This window comes from Electrophorus electricus, chromosome 7, assembly GCF_041902795.1.
Source record: "Electrophorus electricus isolate QZ-2024a chromosome 7, ASM4190279v1, whole genome shotgun sequence".
Taxonomy (NCBI): domain Eukaryota; kingdom Metazoa; phylum Chordata; class Actinopteri; order Gymnotiformes; family Gymnotidae; genus Electrophorus; species Electrophorus electricus.
In genome coordinates, this window is record NC_137503.1 from 35,754,104 (window position 1) to 35,767,379 (window position 13,276).

The window sequence follows — 13,276 nt, forward strand, 5'->3', positions numbered from 1 at the left end:
TTAAGGGCATTGCTTAGGGGCCTAACAGTGGTAGTGGTCAGACTTGAACCAGCAACCTTCCAATTACAAGTCAAGTACCTTAACTACTGAGCTAATGGTGGTAGGACAATGGGGTATGTACAAAAGTTACAAACTCATTGCTGCTTAAAATGATGATGTGCAGCTTATTAGAAATTACATTATTATATTTATTACCTATTCCATATTAAATTTATTAGATCTAGCTGGCATGAACAATTTTTATTCCCAGTACAGACTACCTATACGGCATGCTTGCTGATCATACCAACCTTCTGGGTGTTTTAAGATGTCTTATAAAATGTGATGATGTTACCAATATCCTTTATTTTGATGCTGCATGTAGCCCTTGGACTGTGTCCATCTGACTCAAAGATTTTGTACCTGAAGATGATTAAAGCTTGTTGTGTTTGTCCATGAGCTGCAAAAAACAAAAACAAAAAAAAAACACTGCACATGGCCATCTTGGGACTGATAGGCAAGACACTCGCACTGAGAGTAAATAGAAAGGAACATTTTTATCAGTTAGATTCTTGGTTTTTTATGACACTTAATTGTCAAGAGTCAAGTCACCTGTCAGTTAAGCAAAGTCTGAATGGAGTTGGGAGTCTTTTAAAATACTCTGACATGCACTTCTGATGTAACTGACTCAAGTTACTGCCCCACACAATAGTAGACACAAAACCCTATGGTTATGAATCTGAAGGCTATGATGTGAATTTGTTGATACAATGAATATACATTTATGCATACTGTGCAATTACTGACAGTTTATTTAAATGTTTTCTCATTGCTTTTTGGTCAAAGACAAACAATTATAGTAATATTTTTAGAATTTTTAATTAAACTGGGCTTACTGAATGTTCACTGCCAACCTAAGTAGATTTTGAATCAGAATGCAAATTTTCTACATTAGATGATTAATCATATTAAGTGAAAATGGAAGTTGAATGAGGTATGCACACAGGAGGAAGCCCCTGTCTCACTGCTTGTGTACTGTCTGTCACTGCCTGTGTTTATAACAATGTGACTGTTTGTGTGATATCATTGTATGGCTGTAAAGCATTAGTTCTGTACATATAAAGTTGATAAGTTGTTTTGTATATAGCATTTGGAATCATGATTGTCCAGCCAATATTTCCTATTACACAAACACATCTGAGATAATCCTCACTTCACTTCTCCTACGATGGCCATGAAAGGTTCAGGCAGACCATTTCTACCATTTCTAACCCTGACCTAGACCATAAGGATTTAAAGCTACTCTTTCAGTCCAACATGCCAAAAAAAAAAAAAAAAAAGTTGAATAAAAAATAAAATATGGTTTACATCATTACACTCTGTGTGTGTGTGTGTGTGTGTGTGTGTGTGTGTGTGTGTGTGTGTGTGTGTGTGTGTGTGTGTGTGTGTGTGTGTGTGTGTGTTCTGTAGATTTGTGTGTGCCCAGCTGCCCAACCCTGTTCTGGAGAGCATAAGTGTGATTGATACTCCAGGGATCCTGTCTGGAGAGAAGCAGAGAATCAGCAGAGGTATCACACACACACACACACACACACACACACACACACACACACACACACACACACACACACACACACACACATATATATACACACACACTTTTATATACTCACACACTATCAGATCATCTCCTCCTGAGACTGCCGGTGGGAGCCAGCACTGATGCCGTGCTATAGAATCCTCCTCTTATCAACAGAATTGAGCAGAAAACCTCAATTACTACACATGCTGGCTGCTTCAGGGTCAGACTCAGCATAAGACTCAGTAAAATAGACCTTTTCATCACTGTTAGAACACTTTTATTAACTCCCATGGCAGCAGAATTCAAAGGCCTTAGTACATTTGTTTTAATGCCATTTGTTTTAGACTTACCGCACTATTTGTCTCCTAAACATTAGCTTCTGTTAAACAATCACCTCATCAGTTCCACAACTGTTATGTTGAAATGCTAACTCAAAGTTCAGGGAACAGTTTAAGACCTGATATCTCACTGGCAAGAGGATATTTATGAAATACAGCTCTCTGGACATGACTATACATGTGATTTTATTGAAACCTTTGATGTCCTTTTAGATTTGTACAGTTGTTTTCACACTTGTCTCAATACCACACACATACCCACAGACAAAGATGGAGAGAGAGAGAGAGAGAGAGACTTTTCTGCTACCTTCTGCTAGTAGACTAACATTTAGCTTTGTATAGTGTAATGTAGTAGACATTAACCTACGTCTTTAAAGAGGAGTTAAGGTTTAATTTGTCTTAGGTGTTCGTGCTGTGCTGCTTGTGTGAAATTTATAACTAGGCTCAATGGCTTGCTAACCTGAGAAAAAAAATTTTTCAAGAAAATTCAAGAAAGGAGGATATCTACAGTAATGGGCAAAAAGATCTTGAGATTGTGATGTTTTATTAGCTTTACTCTGTGACAGATCTTTGTAGTAAACAATATGAATATACAAATATTCACAAAGTTTTCACAAATATTGATTCCTAATTGAGTAGCAGCTGACTCTCTAATGGTACAAGCAGGAGACACTGGCATCATGAAAATGGGACTTTTCAGGTTTGACTTGATCCTGTGCTGTTGTACTGTGTGTACCTATTTATACTGTTTTGAACCATGTTGTATTGAAAGTTGCTAATGCTCCTTCCACATGTGTACTGAAACATGGCCACACCTTCCCTGCACATGTGTACTGAAACTTGGCCACACGCTCCCTGCACATGTGTACTGAAACTCGGCCACACGCTCCCTCCACATCTGTACTGAAACTTGGCCACACGCTCCCTGCCCAAAACGCTGGGGTGTTTGTTTATTGCATGGCTTTTCCCCTCATTCAGCAAAGATATCGAGGCAGTAACTCTGGTGTCAGCACTTTCCTTCTGACACATCCTGAACCAAGGCAAGCCAGGTATTAGATTCCTTTACATTTCAGAGTTGCAGAAATCAGGCTTTGAACAACATTTTATATTGCCAACAGCAGAAGAGGTAATCAACTTATGTGCTGTTTATACGTTACTTTGGCCCTTTTGTGTCTGAGTGTAAGAGGGTTTTAGTTATATATCCACACCACTGATGGGATGTCTGAGCAATTGAATGATGTAGCATATAGGCCTTTTTTTGGAGGTTCTTCTGATCATGGAGTTTTCCATGTGGCTTGTAAGGGTCACTGTGATGTTAGGTAGGAAAGAAGTTGACAGAAGATGCAGATTACACTAGCTCCAATTTATTAATCAACAAAATACAAATTAAAAAAACCCAGAGTCAGTCACAGGAATGTTTTTTTTTTTTTACTTTCACCTTCTTAAGGTTGCATTTTCCAGTGTATCATTACTCAGGAGATCTGTGTCAGTTTGTCTCTCTCGTGTTAGAAGCGAAAGCGGAGTATAAATAAATGACCAGCAACAAGACGCTGATGCACTTAATTTTAACTACCTGATCGTTCACCTGAGTTGCTTCTGTGGACGATGCCTAGCCACGCCCCTTCTTAGCCAAGCCCCTACAACTACAGTCATGTTCTATTACTTACCCACTATTTACTGAAGAATGCCAAAGGAGTAATGACACTTATAATAACGTAAACAGTCATTAACTTACACAATCACATTAAAATACAGACTCATTCACTTACATTTATCTGAGGCTTTTATCTAAAGTGACTTACAATTCTGACTGAAGACAACTTGAGCAACTGAGGGTTAAGGGGCTCAGAGGCCCAACAGTAGTAGGCCTTGAACTGGCAACTTTCCAATTACAAGCTACCTTAGCTACCACTGCCCCATTCACAGTTATTAATTTACATTAACATAAAGTCAGTCACTTACTTTAACATATACATTCATTAACATATAATTAACATACACAGTCATTCACTTACATTAACATATACAGTCATTCACTTAGAACTTATGAATGTTGTAACTTGTCATTAATGTTGGTAAGTGAAACGTGCAGTGAAACAAGTTGGTAAATAAAAGCAAGTAAGGACCTGTTTAGTGTTCAGCAAATGAAGTAATGCAGTAATGATGTCATGCAGTAATGCAATAATTAAGTAATGCAGCAATGCAGTAATGATGTCATACAGTAATGATGTCATGCAGTAATGCATGTAATGCAGCATGATGTAATTCAGAAATGCAGTAATGCAGCAGTGCAGTAATGCAAACTAGTGGCTTTGAGCTTTTGTTTGCTGTTAGCCATGTAAGTCATATGCAGTAAAGCAGGTAAGCCATTCCCAGTACACAGTAAGCCACTCCCCAGTTTTCCTTTTCTTGAGCTTATATGCACTCTGACAGTGTAGTGTGAGAGGGCATAATGAGACACCTCTCTTCACATGGTGAAGATAACTTATGTCACTAAGTGCTGTGATGTTTTTACTGGTCACATGAGAAGCACTGTGAAAATTCTGCTGTTTTCTTTGGTTAGTAACATGGACGGCTGCTCTGGATTAAATTTGCAGTTTGGTTGAGATTGTAAATGTGTGACATTTTGCCTTGGGAGCCATAAACTCTAAGAAATAATGGGGGGGGGGGGGGGGGGGTTGGCATAGCTCAAGCATAGGAGTAAACTGCTCTACAGCCAGAATGGTGTGTGTATAAGTGAGTGTATGTGAGCTGTTTGTGTTTGCTGTTCTATGTTTGTGTTTGTGAAACCACTGCACTGATACTAATGCAGGATCCCCCTTACCCATTAACCCTAACCCTTGCCCTTCCCAGTTGTTGTTGCTGTTGTGACTGTTGCTTTTGATGTTCTTTGTTGTTTTCCTCCTCAGTTTCCTTGTGACCTTGTGATTGGTCCGTTGCAACGGGAACAAGTCCTGATATAGTGGGTGTGCTTATGAGGGGCCCCACAGATGTCAGGCAGCACAACTGGGATATTATGGCAACACGCTTATGCAATAATTTTGCATGCAGAAGATTAGATTAAATTAGAAGGGGAGATTTTGTGTATGTGTCTGTATATATGTGTGTATATATATATATATATATATATATATATATATATATATATATATATATATATATATATATATATAATATTGATTTTGTATATCAAACATACATTTGTACAGATATATAGAGGCACATAAAAAATACTAGTTCTGAGCAAAAAGAAAACTGAATTCTGAATTTTTTAAGGCTTTCTGATCTCTAGTCTGTGTATTTGTCTGTCCATGTCTCTGCTCTGTGTGCCATTGGGCCCAATTCCCAACTTTACATTGCTCTGATTGCTCTGCACTGCCAAGCAGATTTGGCTAACGTTCCCTATTACACATCAGGCTGCTTTGGCTAACCTACCTTCTCCACATCATCAGATAACCGCATGAATTTGATCCAGATCTGTTCAGTTCTCGTGTAGAGTTAACCCTTTCCAGCCAACCCTTCCAGCCAACCCTTAGTCCTTTACACTGTTTAAACAAATTGACAATGTAGGCAATGTAGGATTTAACTGGGATATTTTCTCTGTAACTACTGCAGTGAAAAAAAAGTGTTTTCTTTTAAATATCTGTTTAGAAAATACCAGCCAAATGTGAGCATGTGACCGCTCATATTTCAGGCTTTTGTATTCTGGTTGTGTAACCTTGGCTCTGGGGGACAAGCAAGTGCAGTTAAAGCAAGACGCACTTCTTTGTGGCTTCCTCAAAGTTTCCAAAGCCTTCAGGAAGGCACTTGTATTCAGTGAAGGAGAATGTAACATGCTGCAGCCTGTTTGCTATGACAAAAAAGGTTGCAGGGAAAATTGAGAACATTCATCAAACCATATTCTTTTACTCTCTCTCATTCAGCAAATTGTATTCTTTTAATTTCTCTCAATCATTTATTTTAGTCCAGTTATTAAGATGAGAACTACACATAGTACTTAATTCAGTTAAGATTCAGCTGTGTGTTTTTACCAGAATGAGGGACATTGTGCATGCTGTCTCAGGCACATTTACCCAGAAGAAGTGCATTAAATCAGGGGGCTTTATTTCACAGGGAAACATTTCAGACTTCTGTAGGTGTGTGGATGTCCTCTGCACTGTGGTGGCTGCCAGACTGAAAGTGAAATGTAATTATTTTAAAGCCATTTCTGTTCCTTATGATCCACCAAGCTTCCTCACATCCTCACAGAATAACCACTTTAGATACAAGACATGTAAAGATTAGCATTCAGCTTATACTGGTACCTGGTGGTACTGATATGACTTTAAATGTGGAATCCAAAGGGTGTTAGAGTTGGTTTAGCCCCTTATATAATGTTTAAAATAATTTGTATATAATTAGCTACTTTGTACACATATCAAGATGTATGTGATGCTTCTGGATGTTCCTTATTTTGAAAACATTAGACTTTGTTTTCCTATTTAGTTTATTTCCATATGATGGAATTCATGTTTACTACCCTCTTATACAAGACAACAATACAATATAAATATTTATATAATAAAAGACACAATAATAAAGTATTTAGAGGTCAGGGTTGCGAGAGTTACTTTAAAAATATTCTGTTACAGATTACTGACTATCTATTAAAATGTATTTGTAACCCAGTGACCTGCAGGCCAACCTTACTAAATTATTGCTAAATTTTCACTGAAGGGTAGTGTTGAGAAAGGGTTTTAGTTACGCCAAAATGTGTGTGTTACTGAATGGTACTCTTGAAAAAGACTTATAATTATGCTACAAAGTGTGTGTCACTTGTCGCCATTTGTGGTTTGTTGCGTAAGGTAGCACAGACTGCCTTTTTACCTGTAATGTCGTAGTCCTTTCTTCAGAACTGCAAAGGGCCAGGTTGCTATAGACCTGCCTCCAGGCATTTTTGCTAATGTAAACATCCCAGATAGTTTTTGAATGTTTTTGCATCAGTGAGAACAAAGTTCCTTATACTGAACCTGTGGATGGATGGATCTTGTTGGAATATGCAGATTCACTTCCGTAATAGTGGATCACGCACCATGCATCATTAACAGTTTGCCAAAGACAGCACTTCATTAGACATCTGTTGAGAAGAGGTGCATCTTGAACAGTGGATCATATTCCAGGTTCTTCATTCCCATCCATCATAACTAGAGTGTAAATGGAGTTTATCATGTGATGGCAATTACATGACATAATGTGAAAAAAAATTGGAGTCAGTGAGTATTTAAACTCCAGTAGGTTAATCTGCGATTTATCGTCACCTAAACACACAATCTCTTTTACAGATATTCTAATATGTATGTCATATAAAACAAGTTCTATATCCACAAAAAACAAATCTCATGCTAACATTGAAAAAATCCATTTACAATCAGCAAAGCTGTTAGCACTCTAATTGAGTTGTGTGCATCTGTGAAAGTAAATAAAGGCATGAATCGCACCAGAAACATCTGACAAATGCACATCCCAGCACACACTGCAAAGGAATTAAGTTAAAAAGGTTCGGAACACAGCGCGCGTTTTAAACCTTTAAATGCAGGCTGTTCATTTGAAAGAAAGAAACATCAAAAAGATGAACCAAGCATATGCCAGATTCGCTCTCTCTCTCTATCTCTCTCTGTCTCTCTCTCTCTCTGTCTTTCAGTTCTCTCTCCATTTTCTTTCTTTCTGCCCATCTCTCCTTTTCTCTCCCTCTTCCACTCTATATTTCTTTATACTTCTTTTCATATCATACTTAATTGTTTATGGATCTGTTCATGAGTCTTTGACAGCATCACTCTGTTCCTTTCTTTCTTTTGCTAAATGTCTAGATTTTTTTATCATCTGCTTGTGTCTCTCTCCCCTGTCAACAGAGGCTACAGAAGATGTGTGTGGTTATAGCTGCCAGCGTAAATGTCCATATGGAGGTATTGTACATGGTGGGAAGGTCCTGTGAACCAGTGCAGTGTTAACATCTACAATGTGGTCCCCCACCGAGATGGAAGTACTGTCGCCCCCCACTTTGCTAATGGCCAGGAGCCTTACCCAGCTTGATCTTAACCTTTACCACGCCCACCTGACACCCACCCCCGTAATCACCACCCACCCCACGTCCACCCCCATTAACACCACCCCCCTGACACCAACCCCCATAAACACCACCCACCCTACGCCCACCCCTGTAAACACCGCCCACCTGACGCCCACCCCCGTAATCACCACTCACCCCACGCCCACCCCCGTGATCACTGCCCATCCTACACCCTTCCCATAATCACCACCCACCCCACGCCCACCCGTGTAGTCACCGCTCACTACATGCCCACCCCTGTAATCACCGCCCACCCCTATAATCACTGCTCTAATGCTTTTGTAAAAGCACCTTCCCCAGTTTCACTGCTCTTATTGTCCTGCTCTGTCATGTGATCTGTTCAGTTTTAGTCATATGTCTGCAGAGTTACATCCAATATGAGGTGCAGGGAACCTGTGCCATCCCTCGCTCTACTAGGCTGAGGGCAGCAATAGAAAGAAACCTTTTTTCCAACAGGTATTGTAGTTCTACACTAAATGTGGAGATTTTCTTATGAACCGCTGGGTGAAATAAAGGATAAAATCTCCATATGATCATGAGTGCAGGGACACAGACTATAGTCTTGCAGACAATAAAGAAGCTCTCTCCTTGTGAAACTGTCTAATGAAGGGTTGGTCTCACCATCCTGCAGGCATGGAATAACCCTGTGGAAATACCCACGGTAGTGTCTACTTCCATGCCATGTATTAACACACTAATCCCCATGTAGCTTTTAGATCAGCCTTATAACTGTAGGTATACCATCCAGCATACTGACCCAGGGTCAGGAGACGACCAAGTAAAGTGACCCAGGGTCAGGAGATGACCAAGTATACTGACCCAGGGTCAGGAGAAGGCCAGGCCTCTTTGTCATGGAGGGAGCATTATGACTATTATGAACCTGGAAGTTCTTACACTGAAAGCATTGTTTAGCACAAAGGCAGTATAAAGTACTGACTGCAAGTCTTATTCAGATTGTCTGATCTGAGTCTGTGCTTAAGTCATGACACACGTTTTATCCTTTTGAATCATATTGTTTAAACTGGATTTTTGTACTTAAATGCTTCTCTTTTTCTCTCCTGCTGAGAGAGAGAAATTAGATTTATTAGAAGCCAGTACTGTTTGACTAAGTGTATTTTTTGAGGGGACTATATGAAGGTTGCACATATAAGGATAAATACCACAGGTTTGTCGTACAATTCCACAGATACAAAGCATGTTGAGTAATGAGTAAAAAGAAAAACAGGCACAGATATACAAGAATATTTCCAGTTTATTCTGAGATGCAGAGCACTTTTGGTATGTCGCATTAGCAACGAAAAATGAACTGAAATGGAGGCATTGTTTATGGATAGTTATTATATCAACATGGAATAATAATATTCTTTATTATTATCAATGCTGCATAGTTTATGATGTTTTAGGAGATTTTGTGACCTCATTCTGACATTCTTTAATGATCCTTCATGGAGATATATTTGCTACACTGGATCTGATCTGGTCTGTATTTTCCCCAGGTTTTGTATCTTTCCCTAGGCTGTTTTCTTTCCAAAGTCTTTCCCTCTTACATTATTTGCAAAAGAAAATAGTTAAAAGAGCAGTCATCCATTTAATGTGGAAGCCATTATTCACTCTGTGTGTGTGTGTGTGTGTGTGTGTGTGTGTGTGTGTGTGTGTGTGTGTGTGTGGAGGGGGAGAGTCTTTGTCAAATTAAATTTCAAAAGAAACTCTCGCTGATGTTGGGTGATTGAACTAAACCTTCAGACAAATATCTTTTGTGTTTGATGCACTCAAAATATTTTCAGATATCAATGGTCAATACAGGCAGATGGTCAGTAAGGAGTTGGAGCTATCAGGCTCAATTTGTTATTGTATGCCATTATGTAAACTAGGTGGTTTAGTTGAGGTAAAAATGTAAAGATGGTATGGTTTCTTGAGTGGGTGACAGAGCCACAGTGCCTTTAATCCCATTTTTAAGACTTACAGCATGCTTCAGCAGTATGAATGGGGTAGGGTTAACTGTAACTCAACTCTATCTCAGCAAACACTCAGTTAGGGTTAACTGTAACCCAACTCTATCTCAACAAATACTCAGTTAGGGTTAACCGTAATCCAACCTTAACTCAGCAAACACTCAGTTAGGGTTAACCGTAACCCAACCCTAACTAAGCAGTCAGTTAGGGTTAACCGTAACCCAATCCTAACGCAGCAAACACTCAGTCCCCTATCAGGACCTCGTGAAGCTGTCCACTGTTCCTTGGTTATAAATACTGTACTGGCCACCAATGTTCCAATCCTTTTCTACTTGTCCTGCAGGCTATGACTTTGCTGCTGTGCTGGAGTGGTTCGCTGAGCGTGTCGACCGCATCATCCTGCTCTTCGATGCCCACAAGCTGGACATTTCAGATGAGTTCTCTGAGGTGATCCGTGCCCTGAAGAACCATGAGGACAAGATTCGGGTGGTGCTCAACAAAGCTGACCAGATTGAAACCCAGCAGCTGATGCGTGTGTATGGCGCCCTCATGTGGTCATTGGGCAAGATCGTGAACACACCCGAGGTGGTCCGTGTCTACATTGGATCCTTCTGGTCTCACCCCCTGCTCATCCCCGACAACCGCAGGCTGTTCGAGGCTGAGGAGCAGGACCTATTCAAGGACATCCAGTCACTGCCTCGCAATGCTGCCCTCCGTAAACTCAATGACCTCATCAAGAGGGCCAGGCTTGCCAAGGTAACAACCACAGACCTTCATCATGTATTGCTTAGGTGGTTCTGAGATTAGGCTTGTGAATTAATGAATGAAGTAACTCTTATATAGTGACTTTGTCAGCACTCAATGTCAGTCAACACACTACAAAATGCTTTTGCACCCCTGTGAGAAGCAACACCAAATTGCACACAGTGTACTCTCAATCAGAAACCAAAGTCCCCCTGACACACACACAATCTATCATTGTACATTCAGTCATTCACACACACAATCATACTAGGACCATTTTAACAGTAGTCAATTTTTGCCTAACCTTCATGTTTTTTGGACTATGGGAGGAAACAAGGGACACTGGAGGAAACCCATGCTGACACAGAGAACATGGAAACTCCACCCAAGGCTCTAGTGCTGAGAGGCAGACATGTTAACCACCAAGCCACAGTGAGAAGACTTAGACTTAGGCAAGCGAGAATGCTATATAGATAACCTTAGTCCCATGATAACCTTATAGAGATAACCCTAACCCTGAATTGCCTAGGCAGGCTCACAGTTTTATCACAAGAGGGTAAGTTACTTCTAATAGTGCATAGGTAGGATTAAACAAAGTTTAAATGGTCACATTGCATTAAAAAAAACAGAAATTTAGAATATGATATAGTTTGTATTCCTAATATTCTTATAATGACAAAAACATATAAAAGCAATATCCTCTACCTCTGCTTCAGAAGACCAGGCAGATATGTGGGTTCTGTGCCTTTACAGCATGTAGCTGACACTTCTATCCAAAGCAACTTACAATTATGGCTGAGAATAACTTGAGTGATTAAGGGTTAAGGATCTTGCTCACAGGCCTGACAGTGGCACCATGGCAGTGGTGGGGCTTGAACCAGCAACCTTACAATTATAAATCAAGTACCTTAACCACTGAGTGACCACATATTTTAGCAGGACCTAATCAGCAGCCAGTGCAAAAATAAATAAAGTTAAAGGGCTGTTGCACACTAAACTAACTGAAGCGGGAGGTGCCAGCAGCACACGACTCTGCAGACGGATAATCTAGAGATTACACACAACTCTGCAGAGGGATAATCCAGAGGCTATACACGACCCTGCAGAGGGATAATCCAGAGATTACACACGACCCTGCAGAGGGATAATCCAGACATTACCCACGACCCTGCAGAGGGACAAGCCAGAGATTACACACAACTCTGATGAGAGATAATTCAGAAATTATAAAGCAGCTAATGTAGCCAGTATTAATGTAGCCAACCTGTAGGTCTATACAATGAGATGGTGAATATGTGTAGCCTGAAAAACTTGAATTTTGAAAATAACCTGGACACATTTGCATATTTGAATCTTCTATTTTTGAATAGTTGGAATAATAGAAGTTGTCTTTAACTACTTGACATTGTCTTGCAGTGTTCAGTGGCTCCACAGTGGGGAAACTCTTGAGTTCAGCACTAATGGAGAGCAAACTGAAGTGTTATGTGATACATTTCCTGAATTCAGACCATAAAGAGTTGAGTTCATTCAGTGTGAAAGAAAAGCCTCTGAAAGGACCATGTAGACTCTATAATTCAGTGCCTGATTGGATGAACAGTATAGTAGCTCATCTATGTATACCAGAATAATAGCCGTGATCAGACACTCTTTGTTTGTTACTACCCCTGGTTGTACTGTGATGTCCCCACCTCTGGTTGTACGGTGATATCTCTTCCCCCAGTTGTGCAGTGAATTCTCTATTAGTGGCTTGTGTCGGCTTTCGTTTTTGTGACTGTTTCAGGTTTATCGTTTGCCTTCACGCTTAAGATGGCTAATAAGAGCACAAAACATTCTTGCCTGAGCTGAAAGTTTAACAAAAACCTAGACTTTAGTCTAGACATAGGTCACTGCTCTCTTTTAAGGCTTAGACAAGGATGTTTATTTTCCTTTTACTGTGCAAGCAACATTATATTGGCTCTAGAATGCCCAGTTCCTTTTCCTGCTACACCAGAATGTGTGAAAAATTTAGGGTCCAGTTATCATAGAGACTTTGTGCTAACCAAAGTTAATTTTTATACATATGGTCCAACTTATGGTACATACCAAATGTTTATGGAATATACACTGGGTTATTAAGTTACAATACAGGTGCAATAGTACTGATTGTAAAACTTAATATTTTAAAGAGAATTTGTATTCTCTTTAAATTTGTATGTATCTGTCACTGGATGTAGTCCATGAGTGTGTTTGCATATGTCTGCATTTATATGTTTATAAAATGGTTGTCTATAGCAGAAAGTTGTTGCCCTTACAAAAAATGTGACAAGACATAGTGTTTGCACACTTCACACGTGAAACTATGAATTTCACGTGGTTTTTTTTTAGTAACGCTAAGGTTCTAGCTCTTGTGCAGGACTGATATCCTTCAGTCTATTATAAGCCTGCTGGTAGCTCCTCCCATAATATTGATTTCTCCAACACTGAATGGAGAACCTTTGATTTGTCCTTTATACCCTAGAAGGAATCTGACTGCATCTTTGGTGCAGCATGACATTGTGATAAATCTGAATGCTTTTGCAACACAGTCTTTCAAAAC

General features: G+C 39.7%; 1 protein-coding gene across 5 annotated transcripts in view; it reads left to right on the top strand.

Moving 5' to 3' along the window:
- ehd3 (EH-domain containing 3) overlaps positions 1-13,276 on the top strand; it is a 43,125-nt gene that overhangs the window by 24,752 nt on the left and 5,097 nt on the right. For 3 of the 5 annotated variants that reach the window (XM_081717216.1, XM_081717217.1, XM_081717214.1), the window contains 3 exons: positions 1,450-1,547; positions 7,788-7,841; positions 10,301-10,713. In XM_081717216.1, coding sequence (XP_081573342.1) covers positions 1,450-1,547; positions 7,788-7,841; positions 10,301-10,713 — 565 coding nt within the window. The remainder of the gene's footprint in view (positions 1-1,449; positions 1,548-7,787; positions 7,842-10,300; positions 10,714-13,276) is intronic. The other 2 variants (XM_081717218.1, XM_081717215.1) reach the window with 1 other exon arrangement.